At 30.8% G+C, this 20,099-nt stretch overlaps 1 protein-coding gene across 4 annotated transcripts in view; it reads left to right on the top strand.

Annotated features, from left to right (window-relative positions):
• LOC146534552 (multiple C2 and transmembrane domain-containing protein-like) overlaps nucleotides 1-20,099 on the top strand; it is a 50,241-nt gene that overhangs the window by 24,162 nt on the left and 5,980 nt on the right. For 2 of the 4 annotated variants that reach the window (XM_085192829.1, XM_085192831.1), the window contains exons 2-6: nucleotides 8,502-8,634; nucleotides 13,871-14,004; nucleotides 15,680-15,823; nucleotides 17,745-17,931; nucleotides 19,008-19,201. In XM_085192829.1, the coding sequence (XP_085048955.1) occupies nucleotides 8,502-8,634; nucleotides 13,871-14,004; nucleotides 15,680-15,823; nucleotides 17,745-17,931; nucleotides 19,008-19,201 (792 nt within the window). Of the gene's footprint in view, nucleotides 1-694; nucleotides 942-8,501; nucleotides 8,635-10,684; nucleotides 11,029-13,870; nucleotides 14,005-15,679; nucleotides 15,824-17,744; nucleotides 17,932-19,007; nucleotides 19,202-20,099 lie in introns of those variants that run through there. The other 2 variants (XM_085192830.1, XM_085192832.1) reach the window with 2 other exon arrangements.

The following is a 20,099-nucleotide window of genomic DNA, read 5'->3' as shown; positions in this document are numbered from 1 at the left end:
TGGTAAAGGGAGACTAGTGTTAAGAAACTCTGCTACCCACTTTTCGCCAAATTTTCAAAGGAATTCATTTTCCGGGGTGGCAATGAGCCCACAACTGTCGTGTTTATAGTCATATGCTAGTGCCTCTGCGTCACGATAGCCTCACATTATATTTTTTTATTTAGAAAAAAAAAGAATATCATTTAATATTACTTAGCAGCATATTTTATTTGTTTACATAAAAAAAACATCTTTTATATGAATTCAGATGATACATATGTCGTAAAAATAAGTAATTGCTTAATATTTTAAAAAATCTTTATCAACTTTATTACGTTAATCGTCACGTAGCGTAGGTTCAAATATTGTGATAAATATATGTTAATGTTCATATTATATACCTCCATATATAAGAGTAACGAATATGATGAAACGATTCTTATCTTAGAATTAGTTTAATTAATACGAATTTACAATTTCATAATAAACTTACAATAAATATAACTTTTAAGAATCGATTATATTCTTAGTAACTATAATTTTTGGTATTTTTTTTGTTAAAGAAGAAAATAACGCGATATTGGATTTTCAATAAACATACAAAATATTTTAATGACAAAACACAAAAATATGTATAAAAGAATATTGATGGTGACGTTTGAATGGTAAATAATTTATACGATTACACTACTATTTAAAGTCCGATTTAATGTGTAAATGTCGAAGTAGAATGACGTGTTAATCTTTTATTTAGAGCATTATTTATTTGTTTTGTGTTATTAATTCGATACTACATATATTATGTGTTTATATTCTACTCGTAGTGTATTAATAAGTGTATTGTGAAGCAAAAAACCAAAAATGTCGAGAACCGTCTGCTGGAATTCCCTAGGTCATGCTGCGAGATCTCGGTAACTCAGTCATTTGTGTACCTTCGTATCGACCGTGTCCACCTGACAGAGGTACGTGCGTTCTTCCACTAGAATTTAAATCGATTTTTAATTATCGATTTTTATATTTTCTTAATTAAAAAATCATCATTACACAATTTGTTAATGATAAATAATTTATTATATTTAGGCTAATGTTCCCCAATAATAGAAAGAAAGATATTATTTAATTGAATTTATATTTAAAATATAGTGACCGCGGCATCGGATGTCGATGTAAATGTTCGTTAAATATTAAACATTTACATATAATAATTTTATGAATGTATTATTCGAGTCAATTATTGAATATTAGTGAAGTGATATAACGTTTGCTTGCTTTATATACCGATTGTAAGACATGTCCTTGGAAAGGAAATTGTGCAGAACAAAAACGCTGCTGGAACAGCCTCGGGAAACCGCAAAATGTAGTGCTCGTAAACAAGAAGAGGAAGTTATTGCAGTTCCTTTATCAACGTGCTTACGAAATACTATTGTTTTATCACATTGTGTTGAAAAGTACAGACTGACTGACTTTGACATGGTTTCACAATTTGTGGATAGCACAGCTGAAAAGAAAATTGCAAATGAAAATAATAATAAAATAGCCCGACATCAGGATTCAATATTAAATGATAACAATTTTTTTTGTAAAGTTGATTTAATCGAGTAAGTAGAAAGTATATTATATACGTATCAACAAAAATATATTAATAAAAATAGATTTTTAAAAATAATAAAAACTACAGCTAGATTGAGAAACATAACGGTTGAAATTACAAATATCTAATGAAACGTCGTTTGTAAATAATTATAAAATAAATTTAATCATAGTTGTAACTATTTGTTGACATTTTAAGGTATCTAAGCTTAAAAAAAAATTATTTTAACAATATAATGATATTAATAAATACGATAGATTCGGTGTTACTTACAGATGAAATATAAATGATATTGATACTGACTGATATATTCTTTATTTAAAAAAATATATTTTAAGCTTATGAAATATGGATCAATAAGTAAGGTTAAACGTATTTTATTATTTTGGACAAATTAGATACTGGTATAAGGTTAACTTACTGGCTTAAACAAATAGCCATAAGTTTAAACAAATGTCTTTGGTATGGTGTCGACGCAAAGCTCGGCTTGAGTTCCGCTACTTAACACGCTATCACACAAGGATTCAGCGGAAAGTAGTAAAAAGAAATGTCTTAATTGAAACGGAGTGTCTTACCACTAGGTTCTCAGGGTAAGCTATGTGCGGGATACAGCATGAAGCTAAAATAAATAAATAGAGTAGGTAATGTATACATACTTATGTATTTTTTGAGTAAAACGCAATTCACTATTCACTATTAAAACAATAACAATACTGTAAACCCATTTTGCGGCAGCACATACAGTTATTTTATTTCAACAAACACTGTTTTGTATAGGTTTCCTTAAATTTCCGTATTTATTAAAACAAATATGAGGTTTTTTTCAACTAAAACAATAGAGCTAGGTTCATAGCTTGTGACAATTGAGTTCAAGTTACATGTCAAGTATATTCGCGGCAAATTGAATAACACTGAGATAAATATGAACTAAAGACTCGGTAATTAGTATTTTATATCCATACCTATATTATAAATTCGAAAGTAACTCTGTCTGTCTGTCTGTCTGTCTGTCTGTCTGTCTGTCTGTCTGTCTGTCTGTCTGTCTGTCTGTCTTTTACGCAATCAGGGCCATACCGCTAATTCAATTGTGATAAAATACTCATATAGAGATACTCGAGGGTCCCGGGATGAACATAGGATACTTTTTTTTCTCATATTTGTAATATTTTAGATATATACCAATATATTAAAATAATTAATTTGACAAGCAATTTATTCCGCCATGTTAATAACAATCGTCGCTACGCGTTGCTAAGCAACGGCTTGCAAAGTTTGTTGGTTTAAGAAAACGTCACCCAAAGTGAGTTTGCTTAATGCATACATGGCGCGCGCTGATATAGATTTGTATACATTAACAAAAATTAGATGATTTCTATAATTTGATATTCATCCTTATGAAAATAAATATAATAGTCACTTTTAGCATTTCATCTAGATGGAAATTATAGTTTACTGTATAACATTCTAATGAATAATTAAGATGTCATTGATTCGGAATGACCTAGCCTTCGAGTGGTATAGTATGACCGACGCAAACGGGCAGATGACTTTGATGATTTTCTAAATTTTTATATATTTTCGAATTACTATTATTTTTTATGTAATTATTTGCTGCTTATAATTAATTTATCTCAGTTCGGTTATCTATACCGATGTTATACACTTAAAATATCGTAATTTTAATCATTTGGGATTTTATTTAATATTGTTCGCAAAAATTAATAATTATTTAATATAGAAAAATGTTTAGTACGCGCGCACGACAAATTTTAGGTACTTTTTCTAATATTAAGAATTTCCTTTAGTTACTTTTACTTCTTTTGTTTGTTCATTTCGGTTACTCAGATATTTTTTCTAATAATAAATCTCCACTTATTATCATTTTTTAACTTATTTTAATTATTTAGGCTTATATTTTCGCGGGCATAGCCGCGTCCGGGCCCACTAGTAAGTACATATATAATTCACTCTACAATAAAATCTTAAATACAATATATAGATATTTTTTGTATAATATTCCTATTATACACTTTTTTTTTTCATTATACAGCGTTATGCTTGTGAAACGTGGCAAAGCTTGCTGTCATTTTCAGTTTAGATTCATCATAAAATATATATTTTTATTATGACTGTTGTATAATTAACGAATGCTATGGTATTATTATATATTAATTACTTACAATGTTTTTATAGTCTCTTTATTTGCCATTCTTTCCTTAGGAATGCGCGGCTTGTACAGGCAAGATAATTGAACACAATTTCATAATATATTTTACTAGCGTCCCGCACGCGGCTTCGCCTGCGTGAACAACGTTATTATAAATTTCTATCTCCATGAGTACCTATGTCCTATAAGTGACGTCCATGCAAAATTTGAGACTCCTAGCATTCGTAGTAACGAAGTTTCATACAAACTTTCAACCCCAAAAACAATCCCTTAGAAGTCGAATATTGCAAATTCCCGTCTTAGCGAGCACCTACGTCCTATAAATAACTCCTATGCAAAATTTGAGATTCCTACTTGTCGTTTCTGAGATTTCGTGATGAGTGAGTGACCTTTCGATTTTATATATATAGATATATAGTACCCACTTCAATATTACAATTGTAAAAAGGATAAATGTATAATTTTCACAAACTATACAAATAATGACGACTTACAGTTGGATTTCACAATATTAAAATTATACAACGTAAAATACAATGGCAGTGACTAATTAAATATTAAGTCAGAGATGTATCATCAAAACGTTAATTTATGCCCCAGACTAGAGAATTTATTTCTAAAAAAATACCTTTCAAATCGCGAAAATGTCTTAATAGAGCCATCTATAGTATCAACAGGTTCCCGTTTGGTCTTTGATTCTGTGTCCATGTTAACATTAAATAAAAATAAATAACTCAATCAGTTTCACGCTGTATCCCCCCGCACACAGCAGGCAGAGGAAACCTCGTGTTAAGACACTCCGTTCCTCACTTTCCGCCGAATTTTAGAGGCATTGCCCGAGCGAAGAAATTATATTATAATTTTAAATAAATATTACCTTGTCTCGAGCGGAGATCGAATTCACAACCAGTAGATTTTGTAGCACACTTTGTGCCCCTGCGCCACGACTGGTCTGCTTAGCTTGGAAATATAGGTATCCTTAAGAACCAAACAATTTGTGTTACAAAGCAATTAAACGAAGCGAAAAATAAAATAAGCTTTTGCATTACCTGAAATAAACATTTCAATTTGTAATTAAATAATTTGAGGCTGTCGCATCGTTAGTGGGTTCGTCGGTTCCTTGCTCCCCCAAGTGGGAATATTTAAATAGCGCATACGAGGCACGCAGTGCCTCGAGCGGAGGTCTTAACATTAGTTTCCCTCTGCTAAAGCGTGAAACTGTAAAAAAAATTTACACATTCGACAATAATAGAGAAAAATAGAGTTCGACTGTTCAAGCAAAAGTTTAGAATGGGTTAGAAGTAAGAAGATAGATTCAATTCTCACAGCTTCATTTATGCTTCGCCCTTATAAATTCCGTCATTTCCTTTGTATTGGGTATAATATACGAGTATACTCGTATACCCTACGGGTCAAACAAAGGAAATATTTACATTGGCAATATTTTACTCCAGTTTATTATCTGACAATATATGATCAGCTGTGCTTATGTGCGTGTTCAATTTCAGAATATTTAATTCGTTAAATCTAGGTACTAGCGTGCGTTAATGATGTTAAATGTTAGAGGACGAAATATGCAAATAAATGAATCGGTGTTTACTTCATTTATTTCATGTATTAATTTTGACAATATTAACTAAAACATTTTTACTCAAGCAAGTATTTCTATGTAATAATGTTGCAAGTATGAAAAATGCAAGAACGTATTATAATAATAGATTATAAAAGAAATATAAGTAATTTGTAGATAAAACTCGAAACGATAAATAAGTGTAACGTAAATATTTATCTATATTTCGGCAACGCCTATTTTACATAATTATATACAATACTGGCATCTGCGACAACGGAAAAAGAATTTTCTGTCACAATGACCATCTTGACATAAGGTGCAAATATTACATTGTCATCTTTATCCTCGTCGCAAAAAAAAAAACATTTTCCTTACCATCTTTACTACGACGATACATTTCTTTGTCTTTAGCTTTTGTTGTGCTATATCTATATAAATGTTTATAGCTTCACGCTATACCGGATACAGGATGAAGCAATAAACATATACAATCTAGAAAAGCTTTAAGCTATGTTTGTCCACATCACGCTCATCGTTTTCATATCCATTAAGCCTCGGGGTAAAGGTCACTATTACTTAAATATACGGAGAGTTTAAATCTGAATCGCTTATATCTGATTTAAAGAACTAGAACTAAACCCTACAATTGAATTTTACGAAAATTGATTAGTGCGACTAGTTTAAACAACGTATTGATATTACCTAAAATCCTTAATTGCAACTTCTAATATAGGTCAGATAAAGATTAACATATTGACATATTAACACGATTTAACATACAAACAGTAGTTCCCAAACATTATATTTACTCTTTAATCATTATTATTTACTCTTTTGTTTCTATAAGCATAAGTTTCAAATACAATCATTTTCATGGCACGAAGAAAATTGTACAATGTACAAAGAGAACCAAAGGTCACAGTTTTATGAAATGGTGGCCTCAATATAAACAAAACGTTTTTTGTAGATAAGTCATCGGTGCATTACTACGAACCGACCGATTTGTCATTCAAATTGAAGGTTCAAAGTAATATTACGAGGTAAAATAAAGAACCCCTTTACCTTTAGGAGTTTAAAGCAAAAAATAAATATTTAAGTATTTTATAAATTAAATTGTGTTATTTTTAAATCTTCTTGAAATTTAGACACAAATGTAGAGACGTTGTCATCGTTTTCGTTATTAAATAACGGCTCACGCACGGCTTCGCCCGATTTAACTTTTCGAATATTTCGATTGTCGTTAAATAAAGTATCGAAAGCGGAAAATCACAAATGTTTTATATAGTTTTATCGCTCTTTTAAAGTATTAAGAAATGTATTTTAATTGTTTTTTTTTTTCAAAATTAAAAAAAAATAAATGTTAGCTATAAAATACTTACAATTTTTCATTTTCAATACTTACATAGGGACCGTTGATTTTTTTAATTTTATTTCGGATTTATTTTTGGATTCTATTTCGATTCGATTGTTAACGTAACGTCATAGAAATATGTTTAGTTATTTTATATCTACCTAGGTAGGTAGGTACGCGCGCACGACAAACGCTCCAGACTTCTGGAATAAAAAAGCCTAAATGGTGCTCCACAACTCTCCACAAGTCTTTCAATGAAAATAAAACAGAACAGCAAGACCGAAAATCCTTTGTTAATTGGTTGGTTGGGTTCATCATAATTGTGTAAAATATTATAACTTATAATTATAGTTCATTTCATACAAAATGAGTGCATTCACCTGCAAAGTTAAGTTTTTCAACTTTTATAAGCTGTACTTCCCGTTGACCTATACGGTGACAGATTGATCGGATTTTTTTTTATGAAATTAAATATATATTACTAAAATATTAAAATATGCTTTTCTTTCGTGAAAAATACCTATTCATTTTTATTATTTGAAGGAACCTGGCGATATCTATAGCTACAATTAATTAATTCAGACAAAATATTATATAAAAAACCGGACAGGTTTTTTTCGGACAGGTGCGAATCGTGCTTGCCCAACGCGGATTCCGTATAAAAATTGGAGGTCTCGAGCTTTTTCTGAAATTCTTTTTTGACTTAGCTTAGCCGGCTTTAATATGGTATGTATAGTTGTACAAATGTATAGTTTTTTTCCTGAACTTAAACTGTTTAAATTTAATTTTTTACGCACGAAAGTTCAAACATTTTTCCGAAATCAGAACTTAAAGATTTCGTTCAAAGAATTTTAACCTTTAATTATAAAAAAAGTAATTTATTGCTTAAATGAGGTAAACAGCGATGACCAATGGAGGAAGGCCACTTGAGAGACAGTATCCGTAAATCGATTTGGAGGTCATGGTACCCGACAGTCCGTGCATATTGAACGGTGAACCTTGGATAGTAGATATAATATACATATATCTTACGTTTATTTTTCTTATTAACATAAAAAGTTACATTTGTTTTGTTTAACATTTATTTATTATATCGCGATTATTTAATTTGAGGAAGTCTAATCTGATATTAATAACTGATTAATAATAATAAAGCCTGTCGTGGCGCAGGGGTGCGACTGTAAACGGGCAGGTTGTGGGTTCGATTCCCAATCGAGGAAATGAAATTAAGGCAAAGCAAAAGCAGGTTCTTTCTGCCTACCTGTATACTGCACATAACGGTACACAGCATGAAGCTAAATAGAAAAACAAATAATAATAAGTAATGTTAAAAATATTTTCACAAGCATTAAGCTAATGTAAAAATATACAATATTAAAAATCAATATCTAAATAAAATTTTAGAGTATGTATGGACCTATCTACTTACTGAATGACAAGCATAATTTATGTCTAAGGCTCGTATTTATAAATCGCTCTCAAGTCTAAGATCGATCTTGAGATGCCGCTTTCATTCATAGATCTGTAATTTATGAATTAATAATTTATTTACTTAATTCAGAAATTATTTAATTTAAATAGATTTTTGTTTTAGTGTTTTCATTACTTAAGGAAATTAATTTAATTTGTAATTGTTACAATATCCAATATTCAAATATTCACAGAAATTACTCACACGTAAATCGGCAATTTCAACAATAATCCCTTTGCGGTTTATAGTTAGGACTTTCCAGATTTTAACATAAGCATTTAGAATGTCATTCACATATAAGAATATAAATGGAGGATGTCAGAGAATATTACATTAAAGCTATTCATACTTAAAATACTTTTTACCCAGGTCAATTCCGATTCCGGACGGCCTGGTTATGGACCCGATGGCGCCCACAGCACTTGCAGTTCCAAACCAACTCATGGATCGCATTGGCAGTGGACTGACCATCCTGAGAGATCACGGCAAAAAATTCCAAAAGGTGACTTTATCTTTAAATATCCAATATATTTAAGCACCCATTTTATAACAGAAATATCTTTTTTCATTTCCTTATGTAAGAATTTCTCAAGGATAGTTCTGTTAATGAAAATTCGAAAAGTAAATGCCAGCCTGCAAACGTAAAACGAAATAATGATTGAATGGACCTTTAAGGTTACTTTATTTTAACCTCTTCCTTATTTTTTAAGTTGTTTGTCTTGTTTATTTTACAATAATCGCTACTTTACTCTTACATCACGTGTAGAGCCTTATAAAGTTACTATAAACAAAATTTTTAAATTCGCACCTACGTACTTTTATATATTTTTTATGCTAAACATTTGGAAAATTCTTAATTACGCAGTTTTATTTAGCTCTTTATATTGATATTAAACAATTACAAATGCTATTACATTAATTAATTACTTTTTCTAATAATAAATAAATAACTTTTTTTTCTGCACAACAACGTTAAGACAATTGTTTTACATTTTTTTAATGAATATTTATCCAATAAATACTTACCTACTATAATTGTGTTTCATAATAACAATACCTAGATGAATCTTTATTATATAATTTCATATTATTATGCAAAAATCAAAGTCAAATAATGTTATTCAGAATAAGAAGTTACAAGCTCATGTTTTTTCCGTTAAACTCCGTTTTCATTAGGACACTTTCCTCGAGTGGGAATCGTACGTGCCCACTCATTTAATCAAATTAAATAAATACTTACCTACTATAATTGTGTTTCATAATAACAATACCTAGATGAATCTTTATTATATAATTTCATATTATTATGCAAAAATCAAAGTCAAATAATGTTATTCAGAATAAGAAGTTACAAGCTCATGTTTTTTCCGTTAAACTCCGTTTTCATTAGGACATTTTCCTCTTAATTTCGGAGACATTGCGACGAAAAATACGATACGAAAATGCGACTAAAATGAACGAAGAAATGACAATATTAACTATTTCCTCGAGTGGGAATCGTACGTGCCCACTCATTTAATCAAATTAAATCAGCTTCGTACGCAGCAGGGTAGGGAGAGGGAACCTAGTGTGAAGGCACTCCGTAGCACTGAGCAAATGTATTATTATCGAGGCAGCATTTATTATTACCAGTAAATATTTTAGTAATAATATGTTATTAATTTACTACAGAAATAATTACAATCATCTACATATTTTAATCTTAAACGTAATATTTATAAGTATTTGAATAAAAATTTTCGAAACCGATAGATTGGCTAAAAGGTTTTCTTTTACTTTTAATATTTTAAAAAATGTTAACCGTAGTTACGTTTATGTAGTAGTCCCGGCACCTACGTTTCTAGTGTTTAGGACTTGAAACTGAAAGCTTGCTTTAAAATAGTAGAACTTAAAGTGCTTTAGAGAAAGAAAGGAGAGGCTCTATATTGAAGGAAAGTTCGGGCAATATGACGATAAACCCGGACAAGAACGGTCAAAAATAAGAATATAATTAACTATTTACATTTTCAAACATTTAATTTATGTTTTAAATACCTATATGTTACGAATATTAACTTTAAGCTTAGTATTGAATGTTATAAATTTAAAACGCAATTATATATTTATTTCTTTTTTTACCAGCTTCACGCTTTGTACCTCTAAGAGGCAGGGTAACCAAAAAGAACCTACATACTTCACTAAGAGTGTAATTAACATTAATAACAGAAAATTTGATATAAAGATAAGATAAAAAAGGACACTGACAAAGACTTATTCACTGTTCCAACTCAGAATTAAACCCAAAACCCTCACCTTAACAATCAGGCCTTCCACTGCGACACTCACCTCACATTTAAGGCATTTAATAACATAATAAAAAAATCCTTTTACAAATTACCTTCTAACCTTCATTCTATTTTGGAGACCCGAACAAAACTGATCTGGTTCGCATGGGCGTTAATTAAGCCTATAGACTCGCAGACTTGAACCATTTTATTCTAATCAATGCCACCAATCACCAATGGGCCTGGTCGCCTCAAATGTAGTTATTATTCGCTAACTCACAATTTGTTGTACACATATCACACGAGATGCACGTACTCGTATAGCACTTGCTTTCAGTATTCTTATAAACTTGTATAGATTGTAAAGCGTTTAAATTTAAAGAGGTTTTATATAAATAAAACTAAAAAATGTTTTTTTTTTTTTTGTTAATTTAAAAGCCTGTTTTTCTTTACAATTTTTCGTAATATGTTTATAGTTATTTGTTGTCGATTGAGCTGATTGAACGTCAATAGATTTTTTTGAGTTTTTTTGTTTAAAAGTGAAGTGGTTTTCGTACATGATCGTACCTAGGATAATGTGTGATTCTTCTACTATGACTGAGGTGCAGGAAGATTTTGCAGCTGTTGTTACTGTGAGTAACTAGGAAGTTGAACTAGTTTAATATAATATAAATATTTTTAATTTTAAGTATTTTTGCAAGCAAATATAATTTGGATTTATCAAATATTTTTGTATTTAGGTTTAAAGATATTTATTTCTCAAAAAAAAGTATTTAGGTATTTTTATTACAGTTTAAATAGAATTATTGCAGTATTTCGACATTTAGTCCAAGCTTCCAATTTTAAAAATTTAAAAGCTTTACAATAACCAGCTTCACGCTGTATCCTGTGCAGGGGACCTAGTGTTAAAAAATTCGGTTCCCACTTCCTGTCGAATTCTGCAAACATTGCGTGTTGAGTAGCGGAACTCAACACCGCGCTTTGAAATAATAAAAAATAAATTTAATATAAATATAATATAAATAAAAAATAAAAACTTTATCTTAAACAAAATACTGAAAATGTGATTGTGCGTAGCGTTAAAAGATAATTTTTATTAATTTCCTTTGTTGTAAATGTTAACTTGTTCGACTACTTCATATAATCTCTATAAGTACAAAACCCGCTACGCTTTAAGAATTTTACACAATAATTAAAAATAAATTATGTAGGTACGTCACATGTTTGCTCATATATCTTGAGACTTCTTGTATAAATACTTCTCCATTCCTTATTCTAATTCTTAACAAGAATTGTAAATATATTATAATTAAAAATACAGTTAAGTTTTATTATTTGTGCGCTTAATATTACCATTTATATTTAAAAGCTTTTATATGGTGGTAACAACTTATGTTATTTACTGTAATAGTAATTTCTCCATTGTTTTCTAACATGTCTCTACGTATAACATGTTAAATAATGTTGTAATATTTACATGTTTGGGATTCCGTACCTTAAAAGGGTAAAAACGGAACCCTTTAACCTGTAGATATTTGTGGATTCTCACAATCGAAGAATTATTTTAAAGTATTATTTCAAAGTGCAACTTTGAGTTACATAATATTATGAAAAAAAAAAAGAAAGAAGAAAGTGGGGAACGGCGTATCTTAACACAGGGTTCCCTCTGCCTACCCTTCTATATACGGGATACAGCTCGAAGCTGGCAGTGAAAAAAAATGTTTCTATATTATACTTTGCTGTGGTAATGTAAATATAATCTCTATCTTTTACCTTGGCCTTCGCCTGCGTGGTCCATTGAAAATAACTAACAGTTCGACATTCTAAGTGTCCGAGGTAACTCTAACGCATACAGTGGGTTATATCAAAAAAATAACGTTATTTTATATAGACAGCAGCCATCCTAAATGAATTTGTAAGAATTTCATATAAGAAGTAATTCCTGAGATTAGCGCGTTCAATCAAATAACCCTTTAGTTTTATGATATTAGAATAAATTAAGTATTATATTTTAAATATTTATTTTCTATTCTACTTTCTTAATTTTTTTTTTTTAAAAGCGCGAGATGAAATAGAAAATTCTATTTTATTATAATATTACGCTGTTGTTTATAATTAGTTAACCTTATTACATTATTAACTGTTGTTTATATATTTTTTATTGTCATAGCAATTATTGTTTTTATGTTGTTGATTATTACACAATATATAGAGTAGTTTTATCTCATATTGTAGGTATATCTGTTTTTAAATGAAGATTTTATTATTATAATAGTACGATTTCTTGTAACACTTTTAAATCTAGTTCATCTGGATTCCTGATATTACATTTTACAAAGTAATAAAAAACAGCATCAAAATCTTTCTTGAATTTCCATGCACTTTACATATGTGGAAGGAATAGTCCTAAATGACGGTACTCATTATTGCTATTAGCTTAATCAGATTAGAATTTACTTGTACAAGTATATCACATAAATTTTTCAATTATCTATTTCAATTATAGTCAAATTATTTTTATTTATAAAAGAATATCTTCGAATATTTATTTATCATTCATTTCCAGGCCAGTCGTAGCGCAGGGACACTTTTTTTTTTATTTTTTTTCGCAGGGGAAATCTTCAAAAGATATCCAATCCTTGGGGAGGACCAGATTATGTAGGATTTTTACCCACTAAAACCCCTGCGGTTGCCGACTTCGACACAATGGGAGGACCCGGGAAATTGGTAGAACCGCGTCCGTAGCCCTCCTCAGATGACGCGCTCCACTACGGAGCTCTCTTATATTATAAAATAAAATTCACTAATAGACCAGAAAAGGGTGCGCAGATTCCCCACACTGCACACCAATGGTTTAATCTAATTCATTGAGGACCAGGGGGACCAGGACGATTGGCCCTCTCCCGTTCTCGTCCAGCAGCCTCCTTCCGAGACATGACCGTCTCACAGAAGGTGACTACGGCTGTCCACGCTGATTCCCAGCGCAGGGACACTTAGTGTGACTGTAAAATCGACTGGTTGTGGGTTCGATCCCCAGTCTAGGCAGAGGGAACCTAGTGTTAAGACACGCTGTTCCCCACTTTCTGCCGAATTCTGGTAATAATAATAAATATTATTTTCTTGAATAACAAATACAGACAAAATACGTATGTATGCAGATATAATGTTATTGACTTAGTCTTTGTATGAGGAGAATGTAGGAAAACAGCTTTAATAAGTTTCCGATAGCATTATATATTATTAATTGAAAAATTGTATTGCTTTGCGTCATATAGCGACGTGATTCATAATTGGATTCTACCATTCCAGTCAATATAAACTGCAATGAGAATGTAAATTATTTTAATCGTCATATAAGCCCGCATAAAATTCCACAGTTTCCACAATATCCTGTGTGGTTCTTTTGTGTGATTAGAATAATAATATTTTTAATACGTTTTAATCATTTAAATTAAATTTGTATTTTTGTTGCAGTACCTCCTGAAGAATAGAAAATTTGAAGTGCATAGAAAATCTTGGTCATCAATAGTAAATATAGTGTTGATAGAAGCAAAAGATTTACCTGATGCTCCTTCGAATGGTTCCAGCGGCCTTTATTGCAAATTCAAGTTAGTGTGTTACTTTTTAAAAATTCCATTAACCATATAAATAGCTTAGTAGCTTTACACTGTATCTCACATATAGTAGGATAGGCGGAGGGAACATGGAGACACTCCGAAGACACTGTTCTCATTAACACACTTTTGTTCCCCACTTTTCACCGAATTCTGGAGATTTTGCGTAATGAGTGCGGAACTCAAAAATATTCTCAATTCCTCAATTGACGTATTAAGGATATTAACAGAATTATATAGGAATTTCTAACTACGCTATCGCTTATGACGCTATATAAATTTCCCATAAAGCATTGTTTCGATAGCACTATTAAATTTCTTTTCTTTTCCTGTAAAAAGTTAATTACAAATTATTTTAATAACTTATTTGAAGGTTAATACTGATAAACATTAAAAATACTCGTAGTTTTTGGCGTCTTATTTGCATTTATGTAAATGTTTCTTATATTATATAATGCAAGATAATTTAAAGATTTTAAATATAATATATAGGTGTATTACGTCAATTGCTATATAAATGTACTACGGAATAGGTATTGTACAGAAATATATTTTTTTATATCTTTTTTCAGCTGTATGCCTCATATAGCAGAGTAGGCAGAAGGAACCTAGTGTTAAGGCAGTCCGTTCCTCATTTTCGAGGCTTGGCGTGTTGAGTATCAAAACACAACGTCACGTTTTGCTTGGTACCAGAGTGAAGAAATGAAAATATTAACAAATAATCATTCCCACGACTGGGAATAGAACCAACTACCCCTCTACATACGTACGTTTGTACGTTATAATGTAAAAAGACAAAAAAATAACAATATTATATAAATATCAGTCTAACCTTGAAAATTTTAGGATCAAAGTGTTAATTTATTTACCATGTGATTAAGTAGTGTACGATAATGTCTTAAAGCTCAAAAGTCAAACACGGTTGTGTTTATAATATTAATTTGTTTTTTTATTAAACATAAATGATAAAAACGATATAATATAATGCGCAATATTTGTTTTATTATATTAATTAATCGTGTTTAACACTAAAAAATAACATGCATATAAGTTTTTGTTTTTAAAAATTCATTATATTCTGGTACAATAATTGATAGCACATTTTTTTTATTTCATGATATAAGTATCTCACACGCAACAAGGCAGAGGGAACTTAGTGTACTTCGTTCCCATTAAGATTCCGTTTCCCATTTTTTTGAATTTTTTAAGCTTTGCGTATTAAGTAGCAAAACTGAACTCCACGCTTTGCCTCGTTACCAGAACGAGGAAATGAAAATATTATATCATTTTCGCGAATGGGAATTGAACCCACAACCTGTTTGTTCACAGTCGGACTCTTGTGCCCCTGCGCCATCACTGGTCTCAACGATGATTTATATTTACTATAATATATATATTGTATTTTATTTACTAATTTATTCTATTTATTCTTATGCTGTCGCCTCTATAAGTAAAAAACCCCATTCAGTCAAATTAAAACATACAAGAGACTGATCTTTGTGCATCACGGCCGTCTTATAAAAATATAAAAAATAATTAATATTACTATTAAAAAATATATATCACTAGCATTAAAATATATAATATAATCGATAATATCGCACCTAACTTTCATTGCTATACTTACATTTGAATGCGATAGCGTCCTTAAGCTTGAGTTCTATTTCAGATTGGGCAGTGAATCTCACAAATCTAAACAAGTCCATAAAACGAAGCCGATATGGCGTGAGCGATTTAATCTTTATTTGTACGAAGACAGTGCTTTGGAGGTCAACGTATGGCACAAAACGAAACAGAAAAACTTTATGGGCAGGTGAGTTACACATATACAGAAACATGATTTTTTTTTATTGTAGCGTCACGCTAAAAAAAGGGGGAGGGGATTCCCTCTAGATTTAGAGTGTCACGCCATTATCTATTCTCCGCAGTATTCTGGAGACTCCGTGTTGAATGGTGGAGCTTAACGCCTGGTTCTTGCCTTGGTGCCAAAGCAAAGAAATGAAAATGTTACTAAAAATAATCGTGGACAAGCGCGAGTCGGGTTCGTCCATTGAGGGTTTCGTACAAAAGTGGACGTCTCGAGCTTTTTTTGATTTGAGAGAGCCCTTTCATCTGATACTTTACTTGAACTAGCGGCTTTCATACCAAATTTTGCCCCCCTTTGAAGGCATATATTCTAGAATATATTTTAGAATTTAACCACAAATGTATAGTTTTCAAATAGTATTGTAGATGCTAGCTGCCATTTCATAATTCTAGGTTAACCGGAAGTACCTCATAAAGTTTAATTCCCTTTTTAGTGTCGAAATATGCGATATAAACGGTCATATCTTTTTTCTGAATAAATATAAAAATATAATATAATCTCTATTTGATATCTTCAAGCGTTCCTGAGATAAAGATTCTTGACAGACAGGCAGACAGACAGACAGACGGACAACAGAGAGATCTTATAAGAGTTCATTTTTTCCTTAAAAAGTACGGAACCCTAAGAGTAATTCTTTTCTTCGTGTGGAGATCGAACCTACAACCATTGCGTTACAGTCACACTTTTGTGCCCCTGCGCCACGACCGACGTCCTCGCTGTTACATTTATAGTATAACTAGCGGACGCGCGCAGCTTCGCTTACGCAGTTCAATGAAATATTTTTAAGAGTATCAATTTCAAATTTTATGAAAATCGGTGGCGATTTAAAGATTTTTTCATACAAACTTTCAATCCCTTATTTGCGCCCCTAGGGGATGAATTAAAATAAACCAAGAAACATGTGTTCAATTAAATATTTTTAAGAGTCTAAATTTAAAATTTAAAAAAATCGGTGGCGGTTTAAAGATTTTTCCATACGAACTTTCAACCCCTTATTGGCACCTTTAGGGGGTAAATTCCAAAAAACCGTGAAACACGTGTTCAATTAAATCATTTTAAGAGTCTGAATTTACAATTTTATAAAAATCGGTGCATATTTAATTTTTTTTCCATACAAACTTTCAACCCCTATTTCGCCCCTTTAGGGTTAAAATTTTTCAAAATCCCTTCTTAGTGGATGTCCAGATTACAAAAGTAAACATCTGTCCAAATTTCACGTTCCTACGCACAGCGGTTACGGCTGTGCGTGCGTCTTACCTCAGTCAATGAGGACAAGTCCTTTTATATATATAGATAGATATTAATTAGTTTCAATTGTTACTACCCACAATGAGTTTTTAACAAAGAGCTAAGATGATCATATTACTCACTGATTTCATCATAAAAATCTAACTAACTGATAAAAAACTAGCCTATACTTTTTATTTAAACTTTAATAATATTGTTGTAGTTTTATAATAAAAATTAAATTTAATGTTTTCATCTAAGTATAAACATAAACCGAAATATCATTACAATAATGATATAGAAGTATAATTATACGCATTGAAACTCAAAACTCAAAGAAAACTCAAAACAAAAATTACCTCAAATATAGTAAAACTTTGTTATGTAACGAATTAAATAAATAAATATTTTTATGTACAATCTAGTACCAATTTGTAAAATCTCCTTTTTTTACTAACTTACGTATTTCCTGGGTGAAGTATATGATTGTAACGAATGGACACGGTATATTTATCTTAATTAATAAAAAATATCGTCAAGTATGTGTAAAGCACAATTACACGTGAGGAATAAATTTTAAAACTTTAAAATATTTAATATTATATTTATTTTATTAAAATATATTTTACTTTGCAATTAGATGTGTGGTCGATCTATCGCAATTAGAAAAAGAACGAACCCACGATCTGTGGCAGAAACTAGACTGCGGTTACGGGTCAGTGCACCTACTTGTCACGCTGAGCGGATCAGACAGGTGCACAAATCCTGATAACGTCCTCTCAACCACCAATGGCATCCACACTGATGCTCCTACAGATGATAAGTTCGTAAGTATGCTTAAGTTTTTTTTAGTGCCAAGCGCTATTTAAGCAATGTAGGCAAAGGGAACCTCCGTTCCCCATTTTCCACTGAGTTCTGGAGGCATTGCGTGTTGAGTGGCAGAATTCAACGCCTTGCCTTCATTTTCACTCTAGTTAAAATACAACCTTCCCTCTAATTTAAAATATATTTTTCTATGACAACTTCTACCTTAGTATATTTAAATAAAATATTAAGATTAATTAATATCTTTAATATTTAACAAGAGATACATGTGAGTTACTTTTTACAGTTTTGCATATTTATGCGGCTTGAACATTAATAGCGGTATCTAAGTGAAAAAAAAAACATATTATAGTAGATTTTATTTTATATAAATTTTATTCAAGGACTCTTAGAAACTGCTTTAAGTTAATTATTCTTAAATTTTGACTCATAATAATTATGAATACGACTTTAAATTGAACTTAACTTACAATACTTTGTTGTTTACTTACACCAATAAAAACAGAATTCTAAAAGAGAAAAAAAAATCAAATCAAATCGGCTTCACGCTGTATCCCGCACACGGCAGGGTAGACAGAGGGAACCTAGTATTACACTAAGACACTCCGTTCCCCACTTTCTACTAATTCTGGAGGCATTTTATGATGTCTTTAATATACAAAATTAAGGTTTATGTAAATATGTGTGTATAATAAAGTAAAAAGTTTTTAAATGGGTTTAATTAAAACAAAGAGTCTACTTAAAAGTTTACAACTAGGGTAAGTATACCCCAAGTAAGGGTGGAGTGGCTGTGGAACAATATAATAAAACATAAGCTTCCATTTATTTTTGTCAAGTAAGCATTCCGAGAAACCCTTCTTATTGCTCCCTGACATTCCCTGCGTCTCTACATACCATATATCCAATTTCTACACCCATTCATTTTATATATAGATATATTAAATAAGTATTATGGTAAAAAATAAACGTCGTAAAACCTTAACTACCATATTTATCCCACCATATAAAAAAAACATATTTGATATAGTAATAAATAGATATTTATGGTGCATATTACAAGTAAATCATTTTTTTTCAGCTATGGTACAGACTTAACAATTTAAATGAAGTCGGCCAACTAACAGTCACCGTACACGGAGCGAGAGGGTTAACTGCACTGAATATCAGTGGCAACGTGAATTCTTTTTGCGTGTTAGAGCTTGATAATTCAAGAATACAAACCCATACAGTGCGTGGTACGTCTGAACCTAATTGGAATAAGAATTTTACTTTGTAAGTATTGGTGTTTTAATAAATATATTTACAACTATTCTTGGAGGCTATCAAATTGCAAATGTGACAGTTTTAGGTTTGATTTCTTAACACTAAGCCTCTACTCACCCTAATATATGAAAAATACAGCATGAAGCGATTTATGAGTGGATTTGGTGATAAAATTTTATTCAAAAGACTTATATGTTAATTATAGTTGTTAATAAGGGGTGCGGGCAATTGCTCGTCGGCCCGTAAAGATTTTATAATCCGATCAAATTGTGTTAGGTAGTTCGTAAATTTATAGCCATACATATTCTTGCTTTTATAAATTTAATTGATATTTTGAGTTACATACATAGATGGGAGACTAAATTGTCCAGGCCATTTTACTAACGGGTAAAGCCCAGTAATAATTATTTTATTAAAAAGTAAACTTGTTTTTCACTTTGGTTATAATGCGTCATCAACAAAGATACTCATATTATATCGCGATCTTGAAACAAGTTTTTGTAATTCTTTGAAGTTTAATACTTGTTATAATTCTTTTGATAAACAAAGAAATTGGTTGAGGTTTTACCACTAGGCTTTTCCATGTAATGTACGTCAATGATTCGTGTTCGTGTCGTATTGTAGGACGTCAGTGTTAAAATAATAAAATAAAAATTATAAATTATAAATCAAATAAAAAAAAACTTCAGCTTCACACTGTATCCCGCACACAGCAGGGTAAGCAGAGGGAACCTACTGTTAAGACACTCCGTTCCGTCTAAAATAATAATAGAATTTAAAAATGAATATTAAAAACACCTTGAACGTGCCATCCCTTACTTTGTAATATAATGTCATTGTGTCATTGACCTTACGATTCATAAAGTTTATTTATATTATAAATCGAAGGGATCATTGTACTACCTAT

The sequence above is a fragment of the Heliconius melpomene genome, chromosome 11 (assembly GCF_056956725.1).
Source record: "Heliconius melpomene rosina isolate 202511_hmr_F chromosome 11, ASM5695672v1, whole genome shotgun sequence".
NCBI classification, from domain to species: Eukaryota; Metazoa; Arthropoda; class Insecta; order Lepidoptera; family Nymphalidae; genus Heliconius; species Heliconius melpomene.
This window is presented reverse-complemented; position numbering and strand designations above follow the sequence as displayed.